This window comes from Euleptes europaea, chromosome 14 (genome assembly GCF_029931775.1).
Source record: "Euleptes europaea isolate rEulEur1 chromosome 14, rEulEur1.hap1, whole genome shotgun sequence".
Taxonomy (NCBI): Eukaryota; Metazoa; Chordata; class Lepidosauria; order Squamata; family Sphaerodactylidae; genus Euleptes; species Euleptes europaea.
Genome location: NC_079325.1, coordinates 56,706,382 through 56,732,017, shown reverse-complemented (window position 1 = coordinate 56,732,017; position 25,636 = coordinate 56,706,382). Strand labels below are relative to the sequence as shown.

Sequence of the window (25,636 nt, the reverse complement as noted above, 5' to 3'; positions counted from 1 at the left end):
TTTCCTGAGCATTCAGAATGCAGAAGACTGAAGGGGGAGGAAGGGGGTGTCGTCGTCCTGTCCCTCCCCTCCCTCCTCCCTCCACGTGTTTGCTCAGGTCCACAGAGCTCCCAGGGTAATGAAGCATGTGCCTGCCTTGTGGAGCAGAGGTGGCCCTGATGGAAGGTGTTGAGCATCAGATGGCAGGTGCCACTTGCTGTCAGCTTCTGCCTGGTTGGCACTGGAGACCTAGCAGAGCTGAAGGACATTAGGATTCTTCTGCAATACACAGGCCCCCAGCAAAAAACAAGCCAGATTTCTCTCTCTGACACGGTTTAGGTAAACATACTCAGGCTGTCTCAGTTCTATGCTAGAGGACAGCGAATTGTGTGACCTACATAAGTTATGGAGATTTTGGTTTTGCATCATTGATTCTGCACTTTATATTATTTCCCGTCATCTGTTCTATCATGGTACACACACAAGCCCCCCTCCCCAATATGTCCAATGTGGGAGAGCCTGTGAAAATTCAAATAGTACTTCCTAGGAAATTATTTATTTATTTTATATGTAAAATATGTACATCTTGCTTTTCACCTGATTAGTGAGAATCAACACAGCTTACAGATATTGAAAAACAAGTGCCGTGTTACAAAATAGAGTGAAGCAGGCCACAACCTTCACTATCAAGAGTAGAATGAAAATGCTGTTCTTTACAGAGCATCCCAAACCCGCGCTAGGCCAGTACTGCAGCTCATGGGGAGCCACTGAGAAAGCGCAAGCCCAAACCTTGGCAGTTCTTACAGACCGATTTGGGAGAATTCCCAGTAATTTGTGGCCTTTGTGCCAGCATGGTGTTGTGGTTAGGGATCCAGACCCAGGTTTGAATCCTTGCTCTGCCATGGAAGTTTGCTGGGTGACCTTGAGCCAGTTACACATTCTCAGCCTTGCCTACCTCACAGGGATGTTCTGATAATAAAATGGATGAGATGAGAACTATGTTTTGGTGCTTTGGGTCCCCACTGGGTAGAAGGGTGGGGTATAATTGAAGTAGATAAATAATAGATCTGTTGATGGGAGGTGCCACATGGGTGGAGTTGAACTCGCAGATATGAAGGTCTCAACTTGTGAAAGGCTTTAAAAGACCAGCACCTTGCATGGAGCTCAGAAGCAAATTGGCAGGCAGGATGAAGATTTAAAACTCAGAGTGACATGCTCAAAACACTTGACTCCTGTCTATAACTGTTGTGTTCTGCACCAGTTGTAGCTTTCATGTTGACTTCAAGGGCAGCCCTGCGTAGATTGTATTACCATTTCAAGGTTACTATAGCATGGAGATAGATAAGAACATAAGAAAAGCCCTGCTGGATCAGACCAAGGCCCATCAAGTCCAGCAGTCTGTTCACACAGTGGCCAACCAGGTGCCTCTAGGAAGCCCCCAAACAAGACGACTGCAGCAGCACCATCCTGCCTGTGTTCCACAGCACCTAATATAATAGGCCTGCTCATCTGATCCTGGAGAGATTAGGTATGTGTCATGACTATTATCCATTTTGACTAGTAGCCATGAATAGCCCCTTCCTACATAAGCACATAAGGAAAGCCCTGCTGGAACAGACCAAGGCCCATCAAGTCCAGCAGTCTGTTCACACAGTGGCCAACCAGGTGCCTCTAGGAAGCCCACAAGCAAGACGACTGCAGCAGCATTATCCTGCCTGTGTTAAGAAAAGCCCTGCTGGATCAGACCACAGTCTGATCACACAGTGGCCAATCAGGTGCCTCTTGGAAGCCCACAAGCAAGATGACTGCAGCAGCAGCATCCTGCCTATTTATTTTTTATTAGTAGCCATGGATTGCCCTATAGATAGATCACAATGGGTAGGCTGTCTGTAGCAGTAGAAAAGAATGAGAATCCAATAGCACCTGGCAGGGTATGAGTTTTTGTGAGTTTCAGCCCTGCCAGAAATTGTGTTAGTCTTTTTTTATAGCACTTTTTATTGTTTTTTATATTACAGTAGTTTCCATTATTCATTAAGATAATTATATGATATAAACAATATTTTTCTATTCTAAATAACTAATTAATTCATATATTTATGTTGACTTCCCCTCTCTCCTCCTCTTATCTTTTTGATAACTTTATTGTCACCTTTGCATTTAATTTCTAATTCAATACAATACTTCATATATAAATTGGATTACAATTCTTAAAATCTAAATCATTAATCTTAATAATATTTCTACCTTAATCAATTGAATTAGAACAAAACATAACCTTCAATACTTCCCAATTTAAATCCCATTCTCCCACAAATTCTGTATTCTCCTTTTGATTTACTAATGCCGTATGTTTAGCCATTTCTGGAAGAAATTGTGTTAGTCTTTAAGGTGCTACTGGACTCTTGCTCTTTTCTAGTACTGTAGCATAGGTTAAGTAAAAAGGTAAAGGTCCCCTATGCAAGCACCAGGTCATTCCTGACCCATGGGGTGACGTCACATCCCGACGTTTCCAAGGCAGACTTTGCTTGCGGGGTGGTTTGCCAGTGCCTTCCCCAGTCATCTTCCCTTTACCCCCAGCAAACTGGGTACTCATTTCACCAACCTCGGAAGGATGGAAGGCTGAGTCAACCTTGAGCCGGCTGCCTGAAACCAACTTCCGTCAGGATCGAACTCAGGTCGTGAACAGAGCTTTTGACTGCAGTACTGCAGCTTAACACTCTGTGCTACAGGGCTCAGCGTAAGTTAGTATGGCTATTTAATGGGAATAGTATTCCAGTGCTATTTTATTGCAATACTTGTGTGAATGCAAGTTGGGTTTTTTTTAAATTCAGGACTTCCAAACAATCAAAAGTGTTTATTGAACCAATCAGGTTTTTAAAAAACCTCTCCCAGAAGAACTCAGGTTTTTAAAAACCTCTCCCAGAACAACACAATGCTGGATTTTTGAGCTGGTGTAAAGTGGCTAACAGTTCTGTGAGCTGTGACCCAGTGGATCCTAGCTTCAACAAGCTCCTGTTCTGTTTGCATCAGCCTTGACCAGGATCTTGTACTGCATCTCTCCCATGGCGTCCTTGGCATATGCTAGCCCTCCCTTCACACTCCACCCATGGTGGTGGTGGTAGAAAGTGCTGTCAAGTTGCAGCTGACCTATGAAGACCCCATAGGATTTTCAAGGCAAGAGAGGGTTTGCCACTGCCTGCCTCTGCGTAGCAACCCTGGACTTCCTCGGTGGTCTCCCATCCAAGTATTAACCAGAGCTGTCCCTGCTTAGCTTCTGAGATCTGAGGAGATCAGGCTAGCCTGGGCTATCCAGGTTATGGCACTCCACATATCCTGAAGAGCATTTTGCATATTTAGAGCAGCAACTTTAAAAAACAGTGACCTATATTCCATCACACACACACACTCTCTCAGTCTCTCTCTCTCTCTCTCTCTCTCTCTCTCACACACACACACACACACACACACACACACACACCAATAAAGCAGGGGCTTTTGATAATTGTCAAAAAAGGAGTGGCCAATTTCCCAGGCTATGCTAATGTTTCCACCTTTTATGAGGATTCTGCCCTCAGTTCTGTGGCTCTGTGAAAGTGACTGGCTTAAAAAAATTAACTTCCCCTTCTGTTGCTGCCGTTCCTGAGGTGCAGATACCACAGCTGTGGGGAAGTCTTGCGTGCTGGAGGCCATCCCGGCAGGGGCTCTGGCAGTGCCGCAGGGAAGCAAGGAGATGGTGCAGGTGCTGTGCTGCTTGTGCTTGAGTGCAGATTACAATGTTTATGTCCTTGCTTTTAAGGACAACTTTGCCAGTCAGGTCATGCATACTATGTTTTTGGAAAAAAGAAATATCTTTGCCAAAGGCTTCTCCTACTGAACCAGGATCCATTATTTCGGTGTGGCATCCAGCAACCTGAGAATCTCCATTAGAAACAGGGGAAGGGGTTCGCATCTTGGAGAGCCTTGCCAGTGCATCCCTCAAAGGGCAGGGAAGCCGGCCAGGAATACTGAAGAGCCTTCCTCCTCTTCCTCTGTCCCCCTCCGTTTTTGTGCATGGAGCTTCCACAACCTGGTGCTGCACCTCTCGGCTTTGATCTTGTATCAAAAGAAACCTGTAATATTTATTCACAGTCACCGGATTGCTTCTGGATTGAATCGGGAGGGGGATCCTTTCTTCCCAACTCACAAATCAGAGACAATATTGATATCCTCCCCATATCAGTTTGTCCCCCAGTCCCTGGAGTTTCCACCCAATGTATGTGTTTTGGTTGGCTCTTGTGGTCCACCTGTTCTCCATGAACTGCCAGACTTGGTTGTCTGGAGCTCTTAGGAGAAAAGCAGGATATCAGTGATCTAAAATTTTAAAAATACTTAATTAAGCCTTCAGTCTCTTCAGGTTTTTTGGCTGAAAATATCCCTCTTTCTCCTCTCTGGAGGGCAGCCAGATGTAAAGAAGGACGTTGCTCTAAGAAGGGGTTTGAAAGATCTTGGGCAGGGGCAAGACAAGGTGTCCCTCAGCCATACCTGTGGCATGTGGAGGGCAGCAGCTGTTCCCCTTGCGTCTGTGCTTCTCCTTGTCTTCAGAAAAGCAGCTTAGGAAGCGTGGTGCTTGGCCCACGGTGGGTATCAGCCAGTGATCCCTGCCTCCACAGCTGAAACTCAGTGGTTGTTTGCTTATGAGGTTTGTGTCAAACTTTCCAAAAGTAGTGTATGTGGGGGGGGGGGCATGGGCAAAGAAATTCCAGGCTACTTTCCCCCTCCCCAATATGAAGCACAAGAATCTCATGGCAGTTAACACTGAACAAGTTTATATTCTGTTGGTTCATTTATAGTGTTTATAATATGTATCCATCTTGATCGCTGCCACAAGTCCCTCTGTGTATTCTGCAGCGGCAAACCCAAATATGTTGAGTCTCCCAAAGCCTCTTCTTACAGTTCACCTGGTTGCCCACCTGTAAGAATTGTGATCCTCTCTTGGGTCCAGACGCACAGTTTGAGAAGCGTTGCTTCCTGGAGAAGCAAAGGGACGTTGCTCATTGAGATCTGGAGAGGATTTACATTCACACCTCGGCCCTTGCTCCCTGATCTGTGGCCCACGGAATCCAAGCTCATGTGCCCCATGCGACTGCTGGCGTGCCGGCTGTATGATAGAGCCCGGTCTCCCTTGGGGGGAGGTGGGGTCTGATGCTTCCGTTCCCCAGACCAAATGGCCCCTAAGAATGCAGAAGTTGCCCATCTGTGGTTTGCATGATCCTGTCCCACCCACAAGCGTGCTGGTTCTGCGGTCAGTTCAGTTCTGCTCACAACATCGAGGATGCAACAGGGAGAACCCGCAGGCGCCAGAGGGGGAGACCCAAGTGGCGCCGTGGTTCTTAGGAAAGGTGCTGAAAGAGGAACCTGGGGGGTTTCCCAGCCCTACGAGCTGACTCTGCAACCACTTGAATATTTTTGCCAAATCACTGAAAGCATCCTGCATGTGGGCGGGAGATAAGAGGAAGAGCTTCTAATGCCTCCCGTCTCCTGACAACATGTAGGCTTTTTTTTAGAGTGCTTTTAGACCCCCCACCCCACCCCCACCCCCGTTGCTGCTGGCTGTTCCCCTTTTCAGCCTGAAGAGGGAAAGGAGTAAGGCTAAGAAAGTGAAGCTTCCCCTTTGGGACTTCTGCACTCTTCTCAGTGTGCAGGAATCAGTGCTGCTGAAAGGGTTAACCTTTGCGGGTAGGAAAGGCTGTGTGTGTAGTGTGTGAGTGTGTGTGTGTGTGGGGTTGGATTCTTGTTGCAATAACATGCTGAGGCACAACAAGCATTCCACATGGAAATTAAAGGAAGTGGGTCATCACACTCTCCATTGTCACCCCTCCACCCCACCCCAGATTCGATATACACCCCATTTTGTAAAACAAATTAATGGTTCTCTGGAAGGGGGGGGGGAAGGAGTGGGACATTATTCCGGAATAAGCATTTCTACAGCGATACACAGACCGGGTTTGTTCCTCTTCCTGACTTTCTCAGGCTGCCCCTCACTTCCCACTCCGCTTCCACCAGGCAGCCAACAAATGGGATGTTTGGAGAACCCAAATCGGATTTCCCTTCCCCCGTAGGAACACCCACTTATTCTTTGCTAAAATAAATAGAGGAAACCAGGCTGCCAACATGAAAGGGAAATTTTGCTGCAGACGGGTTCAGCCGAAGTCTAAAACGGAGCGAGGAAGAGCGGGGCGGGGCGGGGAAGTTGCTGCGCTCCCGGGTGAGGAGGCCAAACCGGACGCTGCTGAAGTTCTCCTGAGGAGGTGGGCCTGATGCCTCTCATGTTGGGGCAGGGCAGGAGCACTCCCACCCCCAAGCATGTGAGGGAAAGAAGGAGGGGGGTATCTGGAGCCTCAGCTGTCTTCACAATCAGCAGTGGAAACTGCACAGCGCTCCAAGCTCCTACCGGGACCTCCCCCCCCCCCCCCGAATTACAGCTAATCTCCAGGCGACAGAGATCACTTCCCCTGGAGGAAATGACTGCTCGAGAGGGTGGACTCTATGACATTATACCTGCTGAGGTCCCTCCGCTTCCCAAACTCCCCTCTCCCCAGTCTGCACTTCCAAATCTCCAGGAATTTCCCAACCTGAGTTGGCAACCCTAGTGGGAGAGTGGCAGCAGCCGTGGCCAAAGGGATGCCTTCAGCACCTGCATTGGCTTTCTGTCAGTACTGTGTTCAGCAGCAGCTCAGTAGGGTTGCCAACCTCCAGATGGGGCCAGGAGTTGTCCTGGAATTACAGCGGATCTACAGGGATAAGCTCCCGTGGAGAAAATGGCTGCTTTGGAAGGTGGACTTTAGGGCATCACACCCCTGCTGAGCTCCCTCCCCAGGCCTCACCTCCAAACCTCCAGGAGTTGGCAACTCTTCGGTACCCACAAAGGCCCGCCCTCCACTGTATTTTTTCTCTGCCCTCCTCTTTCCCCAACACACCACATGTCGTGTCCATCCTTCCTCCCTCCTTCCTCATTTCTCTCCCCCCACCCTGTGCCATGCCTTCTGTTCCTTCCAGTTCCCTTCTGCCCTTGCTGCCCCCTGTGCCTGGAACCACCTCACCCCCCTTCAGATCCTTCCCCTAAAACCCCTGTTTCTCTCAGGCCTTTCGCTTTGCCTCACCCTTGCAAATCTAAATCAGTTTATTTTATGTGCCTGAAAGATTCCTGTCCTGCCCTCTCTCCTGACCTCTTGCTGCTGGATCTCTGTGGTCAGCACTAATGTGTGAAATGCCCTCTGTGTTGATGGAATTGTGTCAGTAAGAACAAAGAGCAGGTGTCCCCCCCCCCTGACACGGCCATCTCTGGGGTCGGTGAGTGCCCCTTCCTCTGGACCTCTCTTCCAGAGACCCCCGGCAACCCCTCAGCTTGTCTGCTTGCCTCTCTGTTGAACTTGCCTGTGGTCAAGTCTCCTGGCGATACAGGTTTAAGGAAACTGCTGGCCCCAGGCTCTTGATGATGCCTTCCCTTTGGTCTTGGGGGGCTGGGGGGACACAGAGAAATGCTCTAGATGGGGCTGGGGGAGCAGAGAGTCCATCAGTTTAGGCCCCCAAAGCTTTGGGGTGGGTGTACCTTCCTGCATTCAGCATCACTCGTTTCTGAAGATCTCAGGTGGGGCTTGCTGGTGGCAGTACAGTGGGTTTTGTTTATTCACCATAGCTTGTGATTATTCACCATAGTAACTTCATGTTGTGTGTGTAGCCGTTGATTCTTTTTTCTTTTTCTTTGAAAAAGAAGTAGTGATGTCCTGTGCATATGTCTCATGAGACTGAAGATTTGCAGGCTCTGAAATGGGTACCAAATTTAACAGAGAGTGACAGGCTGGGTGCCCACTCCGGAAATTGTTCTGCCCCAACCAGAGCCCAGGTTTCTGACCCGGATTCCAGTTCGGGACAAGGGAATCTGCCCTGCTGAGATCCACACTTGACTTGACACCTCACTTTCCTGATGCATCTCCAGCTACTGTGTGGTGTGTCCTCATTGAGGAAATTGAGTCACTTTGTAAAACACGCTAGTCATTTCAGGACAGAGAGTATGAAACCAGAAGCAAGAGGCAAAAAGCCTGGCAAGACTTCCTGGGGAGGCTGGATTGTCATCATGGGGCCACCATTGAGAAGGCTCTGTGCAGGAGATGGCGACACTTCCCCTGCTGATCTTGATGGAGGAGATGTCTTAGGGGAGAGTCTCTGTAGAAGGGCAGGGGAATCAAGATACTCTCCCAGGGTGGGACCACCACCCAGGAAGCTGCCCTGGAGTTGATGTATAGTATCTATCGTACAGCCAAGAGCGTTAGCTGGGAAGTTGTATGTTCAGTCTGCAGTTGGGTGGGGGGAAACCTTCCACAACTGCTGTGCAACAACTAAGTCAATCTATGTGAAGCGCTTTGTGATAATGACTGTTAGTATTCTTTAGGTCTCTCTGAAACCATACAGTGTTAGAATTGGAAGGAGACTTGGAGGTCATCCAGTCCAACCCCCCTGCTCGGGCCTGACCAGGCCTCGGCCTGCTTGGCTTCAGCATGGTGGCTACCTCACATCACTTGCCCTCAGACTGCCTCTCTGATAGAAGGGGGCTGCCAACTCAGCTTATGTCGTTTGAGTCGCTGGGGAACTTAAGCTGGTAGAAATGCAACATCTGGGCATGGGACCATGTTTACCCAATCGCTCTCCCCCAGTGGATCCCTGTTTCTTAGCTATTGTCAGTTTAAAGGTTCTGACCTCACAATTGTGATGGCATATGCGCCCTTTGAGAAAACTTTACATGTTTGCACTGATCAGTGAATTAACAGCACTTAACTGTGTTGAGGTGCATTGTCCAGTTATTTCTTCCTTCCCTTTCTGGGTTGATGGTGATATCTTGTTTTGTATGCCTCTCTTTGCAGCTCAATTCCCCCATGAACCCAGTGAGCAGCACAGAGGACATTAAACCCCCTTTGGGCCTCAACGGAGTTCTGAAAGTGCCAGTCCACCCTTCCTCAGCCATGGCCTCATTCACCAAGCACATATGTGCTATCTGTGGGGACAGATCTTCAGGTAACGCCAAATTGGCCAAGTGTCCTGCAGAAGGGGTGGGATACAAGGATCCAGAGTTTCTCTCGTCTGCTTTCAGTCTGTTTCTGACATGGTAAAGTAGGAGGATTGGCAGACATTGGAACCTGTTTGTGTTTAATGCAGAAAAACCAAATGAATTGTTCAGCCATACAGCAGTATATCAATTAATTATTAATGGACTTTGTCATATCATGACGTCTTGCCTTGTTTCTGCCTCCTACCCACTGTGGGTGGAATATCACAACTGCTAGAGGTGTCTGAGGGGTAGGGAGGCCTCATCTGCAACCTATTGGTGCCAATGCCTTCCCCTTCATCCCCCCCCCCCCCCAATGCTGTCTGCATGAATGTCATGGCCTGAAGCCCTTTGAGACTTCGTCAGAATCATTTCAAAGTCCACTCTAGGAGTGCAAACCAAATAGTTATGTTGTCTGGGACTGAGTGGCTCTGCCCCATGGTGGCATCTGACCCCATTATGCCCCACTTAACTGTGTGTGCGTGTGTGGGGGTCAGATCCCCAGCTGTTCTCTGGGATGAGAGGTGGTGTTCTGTCTTGGTATTTGAATTGCCCCCCCCCCCCATCAGCCACAGAAGTTTCCTGGCTGAGTGGGAGTTCAAAATGCTCCCTCCCCACTGAGAGAGAGGCAGTGTTTTCAACCCCCACCTCCCTGGGAGGCTTCTGCTGAGACCTTTCTGGACATATGCAGGGCAGGCAGGGCATCTCTTTCCTCTCCCTTCTGGGGCACAGCAGATGTCCTGGGAGGGAGAGAGTGGGTTTTGGATCAGAATGCCGCCTCTCCCTCAACTGGCATTCTAACCTTCCCTGCCTGGGATGGCATGGTGTGCCAGCTCCACCGGTAGTTGCTAATGGTGGGTTGGTTCCAGACTAAATTGGCAGTATCCAATGATTTCCCCCTTCCTGCTGCAGACCCCCTCATGTAATTCTTCAGGGTCTCCCATTCCCCTGGAGCAGCATTTCATGGATCTCAAAAGCTAAGCAGGGTAGATCTTGGCAAGTATTTGGATGGGAGACCTCCAAGGAATACCAGAGTTGTGATGCAGAGGCAGGCAATGGCAAACCACCTCTCGATGTCTCTGGCCTTGAAAACCCTATGGGGGTTTACCGTCTTTCTTTCTTTCTGCAACTTGACGGCAGAAAGAGAGAGGGAGGGAGGGAGGGAGAGAGAGAGAGAGAGAGAAAGAAAAAGAAAGAAAGAAAGAAAGAAAGAAAGAAAGAAAGAAAGAAAGAAAGAAAGAAAGAAAGAAAGAAAGAAAGGTGGGCTACAGGGAATGGGGAGGAAGGTTCTGTTCCACCGATGGAAAATTGCATCCTGGATTCCTCCTGGTGACTGCAATGCATGAATGTGGCATCTCTCCATGGGCTCAGGATGTTGTAGCATATCGTAGCTGCTTTGGGTTCCCATTAGGGAGAAAGGAGGTGTAAGCATATGGGCCGCCTAAACTCCAGGACTGGACCTGGCTACCCGATATGCAGGCACACGACTACTGTTCCAGCCGCGTGCCCGCCCCAAAAGCTACCGGGACTGCCGCTGCACGTTCCATTGAAACTGACACGGCCGCTCCTGTGCGCTCCGTGCAGCCGGCAGAAGAAATTAAGCAAAGGCGGGGGCAAGGGGTTCCCATAGACTTGGCCATCAAGGCGGGAGGGAGCTTGGTCAGGCTGCGCAAAACCAAACCAACAGAGTAACGGCAAAGATGCCAGGAAAGACCTAAGGTAACATTATGGGCTGGGGGCACCCCAGATATACTGTTTTTCTGGGGGTGGGGAGAGGGGATTTACCCCTCCTAGGTTCCCAGGTGACAAAAGGATTAATCTGTGGCTGCCGGGGTGGGCTAGTGAGAATTTGGAAATCTTTTCTGATTCCAATGGCTTTTGCAACCCGGGAGGAACCAGGAGATCTCTGCTGAAGTGATTAGCGTTCTGGAACAATAGGCGCGATCTCTGCAAACGTCTGGGGTATAAATGGATTAAATATATAAATAAATCCCTGCCTCAACAGTGTTGAGTCTTCATTCTTGTATGTGGGGCTGTCTGTGAAGACAGTACGGAAGCTTCCATTAGGTCTGAATGCAGCAGCTCCCTGTCAGCTGGTACAGAGTAGGGAACATCTGTCTTCAAACAACTCCACCCGCTGCCTTTTTACTTCTGGGCTCCTTTCAAGGTGCTGGTTCTTACCTCGAAAGCCCTGCCTGACCTGAGAACCCCATGTACCTCTTCTGGTATGAGTCGCATGCCTAGCTGAAAGTGTTTGTTGCGCCCCCTCCCGTGGGCATGTCTGTACACCAACCCCAATGGCCTCGTCAGCTGCTGCCGCCTACCCCTGGACCAGTTTGCCAGAAGAGGGTCGGACTACTCTGGCCCTTTTCTGGAAAACAGGGAAGGCTTTTGTTTTTCAGATGGATTTGAGGAGGGGGGTTGATGTGGTCTATTTCTGTCGGCCTGAATTATAGCTTGGCTTACTGCTGCCCTTTTGATCTACTTTGGTCTCACTGTATATCTTAAACCCTTTTGTAAGCTGCCTTGAACTTAGGGAAGATGTGGGATATAAACTTCAGAATAAATAAAAAGGGGCTGGTAGGCCAGGCAACCCCGGCCCGGCCCGCCATAGGAGGCAGGGTTCCCGTGAGGCAGGTGTGCAACTCCCCAGGCTCTGTGTGGCGGAAGCCTCCCATTGGTGCCTCTTCTTCCTCTTTCTCCCTTACAGGTAAACATTATGGGGTGTACAGCTGTGAGGGTTGCAAAGGCTTCTTCAAGAGGACGGTGCGCAAAGACTTGACATACACCTGCCGCGATAATAAGGACTGCTTAATTGACAAGCGCCAGCGGAATCGGTGTCAGTATTGCCGGTACCAGAAATGCCTCGCTATGGGCATGAAAAGAGAAGGTAAGGCCTGCAGCATTGCTGGAGACAAAGCCAGGTGGGGGTACGATGCTGGACTCAACTGCTTCTGATGATGGGGAGGCAGTCTTGTTTTTGAATGTCCCCTCCCCTACACACACACGCACACACACACACACAGACAGACACACACAGAGTTACTACTTCTCACTTGTGTTTTGCACATACAGGGAGCTTTTTATATGTAAGAACCTTTGAATTTTGGCAACCTTTGCATTGATTATGTTACTCAACAGCATTAACTATGCTGAAATCCATTGTCGGCTTGTTTCTTCATACATTCTCCATTCCATTGAAGGGACACAGTCTTGGATAGTCTTTCTGTGTAATGCGTAGTGGTTGATCAGAGATGCGGACCCCTGAAACTAGTCCATGATTTCTCCTGTCGTTGTCTACACACTTTTCTAGCCCTGCCATATAATCCTATGGGGGAGAAAGCGGTGCTTTTTAAAAAAGGAAATAAAAAGCAGTGAGCCCCAGGAAGCTGAATCTGGCAGCCAATCTCTCCTGTTTTGCTTTTCTTCCTCTGCCACACGGAAGTGCACCAGCCCTGTTGCCCTGGGGTTTATCCTCTTGGCAGGTTTGTCTTAGCAAGTTCCAAGGTGGGCCTTGATGTGGATTCAAAGGCTCACAATGCAGTTTTGCAGTAAAGGACCCAAGGCTGGGAACTTCAATGCGTGGATCGCTGTACCCTGCAACATTCACTTTGCTAAGCACTGAGGGACTGGAGCCATGGTTGTTAGGGATACCAGACAGTTTCCCTACTTGCTGCCCTACCATGTAATCTGACACATTTCTGTTCCACTGTGATCTGCTTGTTACACTCCAGAATTTCTGAATGGGGCAAAAAATCCCTTTAACCTTTCAAATGGAGGTGGTGCCTAATAAATAATGAAGTTGTTTGGGCCTGTGTGGAAGACTTGCCAGTCTCCTGTGGGTCTTTGAAGAGCATCTGCGTGGGGCATACGAGAAGGAGGGACGGTGTCTGTTAGGAAGCCTGCTACTTGTGCAAGTGCTGAAAACTCTGGCTTGCACAAACCATACTGGTTTCCTTCTCATTGTTAATCATTTTAATACAGTTTTAATCACACCGTCCATGTTGTGTCTCATTGATTGATCCCTTCAACAAAATAAGATGATTGACAAATGTCACTGAGTTTATTATCAGGCATGCTGGAGTTTGTTGACTGGATCTCACCGTTTTGGGGAGGGAATTCTGCATTTGGTTGGAGCAGTGAGGGGAAACCTTGAGCTGTTTCCCCCAAAAAATCACCCCCTGAAGCAGATATTGACCTTTATTCATGGAAGAAAAAGCTAGTCACTTCTCATTATTTCATGGGGTGGGGAAGACTAATTAATTGCAGTTTCAGGAGTGGGGGGCTGCTTTGATTGGGGGGAAAGGTCCCAGGAGGTTCACCCCCCTCCCCCAAGCACTGCTTCTGGCCCCCCGATGGCTACTTCTATAGTACAACAACAAACCAACCAGAAGGTGTGGTCCCGGGTCTCTTGCTGCGTGCCCCCTGGCACTGCCACTGACTCTTGGGGGCTCCTTGATAGCCGGTGAACTACTAGTAGGATGAGTGTTAACAATGAGATGACATTTGCGATAATCATACCAGTATTTCATACAAAATGGAGTAATAAAAAGCAGGTGTGCTAACTAAGGCAGAGAGGGGTCACCCGTGGAGTGTTTGTAGGGAGCAGCATGGCTTGGGTGATGGAGCTCTGGAGTGGACCTAGGAGGGCATGGGTCATGTTTTGTCTGCCATCAAGCTGGGGGGATGGTGGCCTTAGGCAAAGTCTCTGTCAGCCTGACGTACCTCACAAGGTCAAATGGGACACAAATGTGATCCTGAATCTCCTGCCTCCCAAGCCAGTGCGTCACCCCTAGAATGAGGCTCAGGAGACCTCCAGGCCTGTTTCTTCCCTTCTTGGTGTCGCTCTGCCTGCCAACGCTGCCTTTGAGGAAGAGCGTGGAGGATTCATCCGGAGCCTCGCAAGTACTAAGCAAACCTGACAGGCTTCGTTTCCAGGGTTATCCAAGGCCTCCCACGTGCCATCTCTGGAAATGTCAGCACCATCTTTTCTCTAGGGAAACTTCAAGGGCAACTGATTATAGGGCATTTGGAAGGAAGTGTGGAGGGGCCGGGAAAGAGCCGACTCTAGGGTCTAGGAGGCGAGGGGAGGCTGAACAGAAGAGTTCTGCTGGGCTGGGCTGTGGGTCTGTCAGACCCAAATTATGCTGGTCAGATGCTTCTGGCTTGTTCACATGTAGAGCGGGAAAGCAGCAGCCCTCTCCCATTATCCCCCTACCCCCCACATCAACTGGCATTTCGATGTATATTTCCCATGTACATGGAGGTTCAACTCTGTTGAGAGTTCTATCCACCATAGATTTTTCTAACTGTTTTTCAGAAGCCATTTAGGTAATTGCATGTTCTGTGAAGAAATGTTCTCTTTGTTCAGCTTTGGTCAGTACTTGGGTCGCTACACAGAGGACGTCAGTGGCAAAAAAAGCCTCAGTCTTTTGCCTTGAGAACCCTACGGGGTCACCATAGGTCAACTGTGCCTTGATGGCACTTTACAGGGTTCGTGATTCATGTTCAGACCCCAACAGCATCAACACAGAGAATCTGGGCTGGGAATGTTGCCATGCCTGGGAGCCACTGTTCATTAAAGTTGACCCTACTGGTCTAATTGGACCTGATCCAAGGCACCTTCCAATATTCTAGTTCCTAGAAGCGCCCAGAAGGTATTCTTTTGGCAGGGCTCTGCGGCTAAGATCTCTTTACATGTAGAAGCCCCCTGTCTCCATCCTTGGCCTCTCTAGAGATCTTCAAGGATCTCAGCTAGCAACTGTTAGAAAGGCCCTTTCTTTGCCTGAGACCCTGGAGAGCTGCCACTAGTCAGGAGAGACAACGCTGAGCCAGACAGATCAGTGGCTTGGAAGCACCCACCACATTTGAAATATCTCTGTCCTGCCGTTCTTAGCACCTAGGTTCCCATGCTTAAAACGATAAAACGAATTATCTATACAAGTTTTAAATGAATAAGGGGCAGCAGACTTGAAATCAGGGCTGGCTACAGCTTTTTGTGGGAATAGAACTGCCCCTTGCTCTTTGGTGGCCATTCTTCTTCTTCCCCACTCTAGCCCTTCCCCTTTGGCTCCACCCTTTCTTCTGTAGCTGCATCCCTTGAGGTGGACGGTGGATGGAGCCGTCTGGCACGAAGTGGCAACCAGCTTCATCCTCCCGCTCCATCCTCAGTGCCTAGTGCTGGCAGTGGCAGCATTGAGTCCCCGGGCAGCCCCCATGGCTGACTGCTGATGCCGGCCCTGCTTAAAATCATCAGCATTATCAACAGAAACCAGGGCCAGGAGTTCTTAAGCCACCGCAACATTAAGACAGAGTGGGTTGTGGCTTGGCATCCAAATCTAATCAAGCTAAGTGCCGGGTGAATAGTTTCAAGGAGGAATGCCAAGTATGAAGGAGCCACCACTGAGGAAGCCCTGGGTCTAGTGGCCAATCACTTTACCTGTGAAGGTGGGGGGCGGGGACAGATGGACCCAGAACAGGCATTTTGTAGCTGATCATATTTTATTTGTATAGGAGAAAGTGGCCCTTTTCAGTCCAGGCAATGTACGGTTTTAAAATTAAGATGTAGCATTTCATTGTGCCGAGAAGCTAAGGGGTGCCTGGTGACACAGTCTTTCAACTGTACTTGAAGCTGCTTCAAGGGCAGACCCACACAGAGCATACTGGGTGGTATCTAACTAGGATGTGATTGGAGTTTGGATAATCATGACTAAATCTTCCTTTGTGTGGAATGGCTATACTTGGTGCACCAACCAAAGAGGGTTGAATGTGCTCCTTGCCGTGGAAGAGAACCAGTCCTCTCTCTGTAGACACAGATCGAATAGCAACGCTGACATTTTCACATTGACTTTGTGCTTTACAGCTCAGGAGATTGCTTCATCCTGTATAGGGGTGTGAGGGTATGATAACACTATAATAGGAGGCTTTACAAATCATTTTGACATACACTCAGGAGGTCACTGATTCTCCCCAGTAGTTTATGCAACTGTTTCCCCCCAGTTTCCCCAAACCTCCCACACCCTGGGAAGCTGGCCTTCCATAGCAAAGTCAGCAGCTGAAACGGACTCTTTGCGCAACGGTCTATTGCAGACACAGTGCTGAAAAGAGAAGGGGTGGGGGACAGGTAGAAGGCAGTGAGACAGGGGGCAAATTCTCACCACCTCCAGAGCAGTCCAGAAATGTGGAGGAGGAATTTTGGGGCCGGGGAGGGGGGATGGACTTGCAAGGCCAAAAGGGATTGCTGCACATGCAGGGAACAGCCCATTTACAAAGACCACTTTGGCTGGGGCCCTGCTGTTTCGGAGCATTTTGGGCGTACCGCAGAATGTTTGTAGAACTAACAGAGCAAGAGGAGGAAGGAAATTTGAACATTAGGGAAAGGCGGACCCAGAAGAAGATGGGTGTGTGTGTTCCTGCTCTGATCATCAGCTGTTCATCATTTGATGTCTTTTAGGCTGGTTCAGTTCCCTGCATGTCTTAGGGTTACCAGCCTCAAGGTGGCTTGTGGCATTCTCCCAGAATTGCAGCTGATCTCCAGACTAAAGAGATCTGTTCCCCTGGCAAAAACGGTAGCTTCAGAAGGCGGAATCCGTAGCAGCATGTTCTGACTGAGCTTCCTTCCTCCCCCAAACTCCACCCTCTCCAAGCACCATCCCCGAATCTCCAGGAATGCCCTTAGTTGTAGTTGGTAACCCTGCTGTGCCTCCAAGATGGGAGCTGGGCCTTCAAAAGAAATACCCAACTTTTAAGAAGTGAAAGCCGAATTGTGCTGTTTGCAGGAGTTCTTCCACTTGCCCTGGTTGTTCTCATTCTGCATACTTGAACCGCCTCTGATAACTGTGAGGAGGGCCAAGCAACTGTTTAGGGAACCGAAGTCCCATCCCCTTGGTACCTTCCCCACGCAGTCTTACAGCTTTTGAGGTTTCATCCTGCAATTGCCCACAGTCTCTTGTTCATGAGTGGTAGAAATGGACTTGTGTTTTAAAAAAGAAAACAACTGTTGAGGATTCTTTGGTGGCTGTTTTTCTGCATTCAGCTTCACCCGTTCAGCTTTCTCAGGGTTTGTCTGGGACTGCAGGCCATCTTCAGGCCGCTTCCCCGCCTCACTACAGAAGTTCATTTCAGTTTTGCTAGACGCGTAACCTCCAAAGATTTTGTGCACCAAATTGGTTGTCTGTGAAGACAAAGCAAATAACGGGGAAAGCATCCTATCTTCTTCTTTTTTTTAATCAAGATAGATTTTGAGCCTGGCCAAGGAGAACTCGTTTGAATCCGCGAAGGGCTTGGGGTAATTGTGACCAACTGCAAGCTGAGGTTCTTTTTGGGGCAGCCCCCGCTGGCCCATTGTCTGCTCTGGTTCTGAGGTGGCCCTTGTTGTGGCAGCACCACCAAGGACAGGGTAGGCAAGAGCTCTCCCTTTTGTCTCTGTTATGGACCTCATTAAAATTCCTCTCAAAACACAAAAGGTTGTGCTGGAGGGGGAGGGTAGATGGAGACCTGCAGAGGGAGTTCAGAACGTGGCCATGGATGGAAGAGAACACTTTCAGGACAGAAGGTGCCCAGAGCCCTATCCTTAACACAAAGAGGACTAGAGTCTTGCTTTCAAAAGATAATAATTTGGAAGCTGAGTGTCTCAGGATGCTGAACACTGCACCCTGGACCAATATTTTATCCTCATAAATATTTGAAAGAAATATCAAGCGGCCCCTGTGTTTTTCTGTGATGCTGTGTACCTGAGCCTCTTTCTCTGCTGCAAGGGATCGTGGGCTGCGTTTTTTGGGTCAGGTGGTGCTGCCACTTCAGGTAGCAAAATCTGTCACACAAGCCTTGGACTAAACCCGCCCGGGGTTTGCTTCATAGGGTGATTGGATACTTCCCCCCCTTTTTATTCCAGGCCTGCCACCCTGTGCCAGATCTTTGTGGTGCCCCTTCTCATTTGGCTGGTGGCTTTCTATTGACAGACGGCTTTTCAAGGGTTCCTACTGATGCCTTCCCATGGGGGGGGGGGGTGTCCAGGCTTTCCCCTGCCAAGATGCTGAGGGCAATGGCAGCAGTTGTCATGGCCAAGAAATGTGTCTCAGCACCTTAGCAGGGGAGAGTTCCTGCAGCCATGCGCCATGCACAAGGAGACGCCCTCCCTCCGCAGCCTGTGGACCTTGCCCTCCTGTGGCACTGCCAGCCTGCTGCAAGCAAGGAAGCCCCGGGAGGCAGCGCACGTTTTTGTAAATCGGATGAGAACTGTCAAAACCCCCCCCCTGCCCCTTTTGAAATGTGATTTTTTGCAGCTTGGTCAAAAGGCAAGGGCCATGTAGACTGATGGCACTATAAAAATTAATAACCCTAATAGTAAAAGCACAGCAGCAAAACCTTTGCTATAACAATGTTTCATTTCCAAATTTTTACTCTATTACAGGGATGGAGCACCATCCATCCCGGCCCACAAGACTCCCAGGAAGGCAGGAAGAACAAGGTATTATTCCCATTTTCATCTTACTAGACCAGCTGTTAAGCAGCAAGCCACGCTGATATAGCCCAGAAGTGTAACCCCAGTGCAGAGTTAAGGGGGGGGGGAGGAGATACAGCAGCTCTCCCCACCTAGGCTGTGCTCCAAAGTCCAGCAAATCTGTCACTGGTCCCCAGCAAACTGCATCATGCGATCATCTTCCCCTCCCTCCTTTGGTCACCCCCTCTCTTTAAACGCTGCTCTGCTTCAGATGCAGGTTCTTTAAACAGGTCTATTCTCAAGGGAGCTTCCCCAGTCACAAGCAAGGCCTCCAAAGGTGCCAGCTGCAACGCCTCACTCCAGAGCCCAGCCCCTCTCTGTCTGCAGCGTGGGAGCAGAATGGATGAGGACTCGGGTCAGTGGAAGAGGCAGGGGCAGCAGGGACCCCAAAAAGAAGGAGAAGGGCCTTCAGTCCCGTTTGGGGGACGGGCGGACATCTTCTTGATCCCCCGTACTTTGTGTAATGTCCCTGTACACGAGAGGCTGCAAGTTTCATTTTAATGGAAGAATTGTTCTAAAAAGCCGAGTACATACTTTGTCACCTGTTCAATTCCTTCTCGTTACCTTGGGTGAGTTTATGCCACTGGATTTTACAGGGAAGTTTCACCACAAGGTGAGAAATCTTCGTCCTGCTTGTTCACCCTCGCTTGGTGGGGGAGGTCTGGAACTTCCAGGTATCTCTGGTACTCCTCACATTGTGGGTCTCTTTCCATGATGGGCAGAATCAGAGTATTTAGAAGTGAGCATACAGTATTTGCATAATGTCAGTAAGATGAAGATTTTTTCTTTTCTTGGTACTGAATGTGGGTGGATCATATAGATTCTGCATTGCCCTGGGCATGACAGTTTTCTATTGTAGACTTTGTCTTGCCTAATAAAGGCTTTTTATTTGATTTGAGCCGCATGTGGCTCCTGCTCATGGCCATTTATAGTAGGTGGTTTTGCAAAAAAAAAAAAAGATCCACAAATTCATGGGCCATGATAGCTAAATGGGAACTCCATGTGTGGAGGCAGCGTTAAAAGATGGCTTGAGGTGGAGGGACATGACAGAGGTCTAGACAATTATGCATGGAGTGGAGAAAGTGGATAGAGGTTTTTTCTCTCTCTCCCATAATTCTAGAACTTGGGGGCACCCAATGAAGTTGATGGGTGATGGGTTCAGGATGGACAACATTTTTTACTCAACTAGTAATCTAATTTTAGAACTCACTGCCAGTGGATGTCGTGATGGCCACAAATAGAGATGGCTTTAAGAGGGAGTTAGATTCTTTGAGAGGAGTACTGTCAGTGGCTGCTATCCATGGTAACTGACAGGTGTTATGGTCGGGGTTCCTGAGCAATCTGTTTATTTTCACGGCGGGGGCGGGGGGAATCATGAGAAACAGGAACTTGGTTCAACTTGAAATGGGGGAAGGCGATTGCTCCAACTGAAGGTCACTAGCATGATGCAACTAAGTGAGATATATGTTTTTCCTTTATATTTCCTTAGATCAGTATCTCTAACTGTGTGTGTGTGTGAAGTGCCTTCAAGTCGCAGCTGACTTATGGCGACCCTTTAGGGGGGTTTTCATGGCAAGAGACTAACAGAGGTGGTTTGCCAGTGCCTTCCTCTCTAACTATGATGGCTATTTTCCATATATGTGCTCTAGTTTAATAAAGCTTCTTTCATGTTTAAGAAAAGCAGACTATTTCTGAAAAATCACACCCACATGCTAAGACCACTCTTGCACGCTAGAGGATGCACTCACAGGGGGAGCTAAGATAGATGGAAGCTCTGCCCTTTGTACTTGCTCAGAGGCAGCCTTACCAGGGTTCCCTCAGGGTTTACTGAGAGGCTGGGTTTTATATCTTGGGGTGGTGGCAGGAAGAGGAAACACATTTTACATGCAACACCCATGTGGGAACACACAGACCCAGGGTGGGAATGTGATAAGGGGGACTTTCATATCCAGAGGCTTCAAACCTCTGAATCCCAGAGCTGAGAGGCGGCATCAGGGGAAGGCCTTGGCCACTATGCCCTATTTGGCCCTGTGGGGTATCTAGTTAGCTCCTGCGTGAAACAGGATACTGGACTAGATGGGCCACTGGCCTGATGTTCTTGTGCCTGTCGCTGGAGCAACCATTCGAGGGCCCGGCTGCCTTTGGGCCCTGCTTGTGAGCTCCTCTTGGCCACTGCTGGAAACGTAATTTGGGGCTGGATGGATTCACTTCACTCAGTGGGGGCTGGACCTTGGACCTCTTTTCACTGCTCTCCTGGTTCCCTTACCTAACACCTGCACTGACAAGAGGCACTTTCTTGTTTTGCTGCATGTTTGAATGAACAGATTACATCTCTGGGGCTGCTCCTGTACCCTTCTAGCATTTTAGTACTTACAAAGACAGATGCAAGGTCTACTTTCTGCTGCAGTTCCTCAGGATCCCGCCACCCTTCTGCTTCATTGGGACCTATCTTTTGGGGATCTGAGTTTCCTTATCCACTGCATTTGCAGCTCTCTGAGGTCCCCCCAGTTGGCAGAGTGCAACAGCAGGCAACCCCCCAGAGGGGGCAGCTCCTGATCCTGCTTGGACACGGGTGGCACATGGTCTATTGCGTGAACAGGCCACGGATTTGTGCTGGTTCAGCCCCTCCCCTGAGCAGTTGGTGCGGCTGTCAGGAGCTGGGGCCTTGCTGCTTGGGGGTGCCTGTAGCTCTGCCATTTGAAAAGGCAGCCCCTCAGGAATTCCACAGGGGCTATAAAACACTACATTCACTAGCCCAGCTGCAGTGACCTGGATGGCCCAGGCTATCCCAGTCTCATCCGATCTCAGAAGCTTAGCAGGATAAGGCCTGGTTAGTACTTGAATGGGAAACCACCAAGGAAGTCCAAGGTTGTGACGCAGAAGCAGGCAATGGCAAACCTCCTCGGAACATCTCTTGCCTAGAAAACCCTCCTGGGTTGCCCTAAGTCAGCTGCGACTTGACGGCACTTTCCAACACCACCACTATGTGAGTCTTGTTCTGCAGAACTCTTCTTCTCACTCTAAGGGTTGGCCATCTTGCAGCGTTGGGTTATTTCCATCCATTGTTCAAGGAGGCAGGATCTAATCTTTTACTTCCTGTCTCATGAGTGGAAATGACCTTGGCTTCCAGTTTTTCTCCTGTATATTAATCAAATCCTTTTTAAAATGAGGAATGAAGGAAGAAGAAGAGTTGGTTTTTATATGCCAACTTTCTCTACCACTTAAGGGAGACTCAAACCGGCTTACATATCACCTTCCCTTCCCCTCCCCACAACAGTCACCCTGTGAGGTAGGTGAGGCTGAGAGAGTGTGACCCAAGGTCTCCCAGCTGGCTTCATGTGGAAGAGTGGGGAAACAAATCCAGTTCACCAGATTAGCCTCCACCGCTCCTGTGGAGGAATGGGGAATCAAACCCGGTTCTCCAGATCACAGTCCACCGCTCCAAACCACCACTTTTAACCACTACACCATGCTGGCTCCCTTCTAAAGGGACTTTAGAAGAATGGTGTTGAGCTCTGGGTGCAGTTTGGCTCGTCTGAAGGTGGGGATCGGGGAAGCCTTAATTCTGCATGCAGATCCAGCCAGAGTTGTGTATGGCTAGCAGACAGTCTTGCTTTGTCTTCAGAGGGAGCAGTTGCCAGGGCCTCTCTGTAAGGGCTCCTTTTGCACTTCCTTTTCAAGAACGTACTCCGTTACCACCTGAGGGTTGAGTTGGTGTGCAATCCCAAGGCCATTCCCTCTGTTCCTTTTCCATCATGCTGCCTGCAGGAGGGTTCTGTGAAACTCGGAGCCTTGCGAATCTTGGTTGGGCCAGGCAGAAGGGCCTGGGCCGGCGGATGTGTGAGCCCCTACAGAGCTCTTAGCAGCCTTGATGATGATGGGGAAAGCCACCATGGTCAGTTGTGCTGCTCAGCAGTGGTGGGCAAACTGCCCCGTCCTCTTCAGGGGGGATGACTATTCAGGGCTGCTTCAAGCTAGCACTAATGAACACCCGGTCCCAATCATTGCAGACAGGGTGCCAGTGGGGAGTCTGTCTGGCATATGTCCACTTGCGCGGTCAGGGGAGAAGATAACTGTGTGGATCTTTGCAGGTTTGGGCTGTGAGATGGTTGAGCCAAGGAGTCCATCTCAGGGGCCGACAGCCAAGGTTAAATCCAGGGAGGCAGGCTGCTAATGGCATGGCAGCTGTCCTTGCCCCTCCTAATGTGCAGGCATTCAAAGCGGAAATGGAGATGCCAAAAGGGGAGGGGGATTCTCCATTCTGTCCCTTCATGCACCCCCATTCCTCCCCATCCCCAACATTAGATTGTTTTTTGCTGGCTTTTTAGAAAAGAGGTTGTGTTTTGCTATTGTGTAAGGACACTGTAATGACATACCTCCTCCTGAGAAGAGAAAATGTGTCAAAGCAGATTGAGAAAACCTGCAGTGAACCTGGGGAGAACCTGGAAGGTGGACAACTGCATGGCAATGTCATGCAGAAGCCCCCACCCCCTAAACATGCAGTTTGGGTGGGGGTAACACAGAGCAAAGCCTCTGTGAGGAAGCCCCCCAGGAGAGAGCTACTGGTGCCAGCGATGCCCCTGCTTGCAAGCCGGGGGCTGGGCAGTTCCAGGCCTCTTCTAATCCCACCAGTCCAAGAGGAGGCGCCCCCCCCCCCACCGCCCATGGGGGTGTGAGTTAGCTGAACTATGGATAGCACGACAGTGGCTCACAAATGCTGCCTGAGGTGCATAGGGTGCAGCCCAGTCCTGTCTGGATCTGAAATAGTTTCTTGCCTATTGTGCTTGCTGTTATGCCTTAATGCTGTCCATGATTTTTGGAGGCGCTTCTGGCAAACTAATTTTTCCTTCTTTTTTTTGCCCTTGCTCTTCTCGGCCTTCTTTGCCCCACTGATCTTCTGTCTAATTAGCTGCTGGCGATCTGTCTGGTTTTGTCAATGATGTCATCATGCTGCATCTGTGTGGTGATGTCACCAGTGCTTGAGCTTCCAAGTGCAACGGAGTGGGGACGTGGCATTGAGCAGTGAGGGCAGCCCATGAAATGTGGGGGGGGGGGCAGACAGAACATAGCTGTTTGGCAATGATGGCACTGTATCTGTCATTTCTTCCGTGCTGCTTTCAAAAAAGAGGCCTAAATTAGAGATTATTTTACTTAGCCCTAACATGAACTGTCTTGGGAATGGGGCAAAGTTCTCTGTGGCTGTTGATATACGTCTTTCTCTTATGAGCATATTTCAGCGCACAAGCTAGAGATGTGAAACGGAAGAACTGCTTGGTTATTTTTTACTTACTATGTGAAATCCAGCCTTCCCCCCCGCCCCTGTACCACACACAGTATTGTTCCGAGGCCTATGTGAGGTTTTTCATCAAACCAAAGTGACCTGCTGCTTCACAGCAGCTCTCCCTGATTTTATCATTCTGTGACTGATCTTTCACCTTCAGCAGTTCTGTGACCTGACAGCGGCTTGGTTGGTGGTTCTGGGCGGATCGCACGCAGGCAGCGGCCAGGTCTCAGCCGACATAGATTGTTTTGCACAAGCTCTCTGTGCATTTGATGCCATATAGTCAGCCAGCAATATAAAACAAGGATTGTGAAGTCACTCCATGTATCCAGGAAAGAGCTTTTAAAAAACCTGGCAACCAACAACGTGCACTGAAGTTTTCAATTACAAAGTTTGGTTTTTCAGTTGTGAATTTCCTCATGGCAAACCTGGAAATGTAAATTGGAACATTTTTCCTCGGACAATTATTTCTAGGACTGCTTTGGAAAAGTAAGTTTCTGTTAAGTCACACTCGCATAACATGATTAAGGTTTCTCTATTACTCAACAACAAAAAAGAGTTCATGATACCATGCAACTGTCTGAGGGGAAAGGCAGAGGAATATTGGGCTGAAAATCATCACAGACTTTGGGCATTCTCTCTCCTCTCCCCCCCACCCCCAGCTACAGCAGTCCAAAATACTACACACAGTATTTAAGCAGCAGGCACACCCCTGCTCTTTAGGACTCAGATCCTGAAATACGGTTTTCCACTTGCAGAACTTAAAATCTGGACTTCAAGAGGATTTCCATATGTTGTAGAGCCTCTACCAGGTGGGGCCTCCCATGAGGAGGGAGAGGAGGGGCTGCTTCCCCTTCAGGCGTATGCAAGGGGTCATCCTCTAACTTCCCATCTTCCATTCGAAAAAAGTCGCTATTTTCCTTTTCTCCTTAAGAAAATGTAGGCAAGGTGAGCAGAAATGTTCCACCTAAGTGGTCTGTCAGAGAAACCTACTATCATGGCCTGCTCTTTTGAACAATAAGTACAAATTACAGGGATGATTAAAAAGCACTTGACGTTTCTTTTTTTCCAAAAACGTAATTCATTAATACGTTTAAAAACACTTCAGTTTAGCCATTTTAGGCTCATTGTTTTTAGATTTATATTGACCTACAAGGCCTACCTTTTTTCATCATCCTCAGCTCATCTTCAGCTTGTCTGCAGGCTTCTTAATCTTACCTGGGGGGTTCAGATGGTGGCGATCTTCTTGGGAAAGGTGTAGAACAATTAGAAAACCAATTGTTTTGGAAAGGCTTTTCTTTTCTCTTGTCTCCCTCCTTCTCCCACAGCAATTTTTTTTTTGGGGGGGGGTCATGGTTTCCTCAGTGAGGGCTTTTTTCCAAGGAAGAGGGGGAGCAGAGTTTGTGAGCAACTTGGTCCATCTTTGGTTGGCTGCCACCTCAATAGGCTCCAGGAAAGTTCAGGCACATGTTCTTGTTTGCCCCTGCAAGCACACGCGTGCTCTCCTCGCAAGGTTTGTGGGCCAGTGTGGCTTTACCTCTGCTGTGTCCAGAAGGCTTCGTGGACAATCCTCACAACCATTCTGAGGAGGCAGTGAAGTCTGGTCTGCTGAAGATCTGAGATGACAGCTCTGTACCAGGGCATGTTCTAGAAAGCTACTGAAATGGCGGCCAGCATGTGGAGAGTTGTGATCTTTACCTACATCAAAGATGTTTCGACACAGTTGTGAGACCAGTTAGTTTCCATACCAAAAAGCCAGCCTGGGGTGCGACACGGAAAACGGGGAAAGTGAAAG

At 49.1% G+C, this 25,636-nt stretch overlaps 1 protein-coding gene across 2 annotated transcripts in view; it reads left to right on the top strand.

Annotated features, from left to right (window-relative positions):
- Window positions 1-25,636, top strand: part of RXRA (retinoid X receptor alpha) — a 179,223-nt gene that overhangs the window by 137,681 nt on the left and 15,906 nt on the right. Inside the window, exons 3-5 of one of the 2 annotated variants that reach the window (XM_056860275.1) lie at window positions 8,877-9,027; window positions 11,769-11,948; window positions 18,471-18,527. In XM_056860275.1, the coding sequence (XP_056716253.1) occupies window positions 8,877-9,027; window positions 11,769-11,948; window positions 18,471-18,527 (388 nt within the window). The remainder of the gene's footprint in view (window positions 1-8,876; window positions 9,028-11,768; window positions 11,949-18,470; window positions 18,528-25,636) is intronic. The other variant, XM_056860276.1, reaches the window with a different exon arrangement.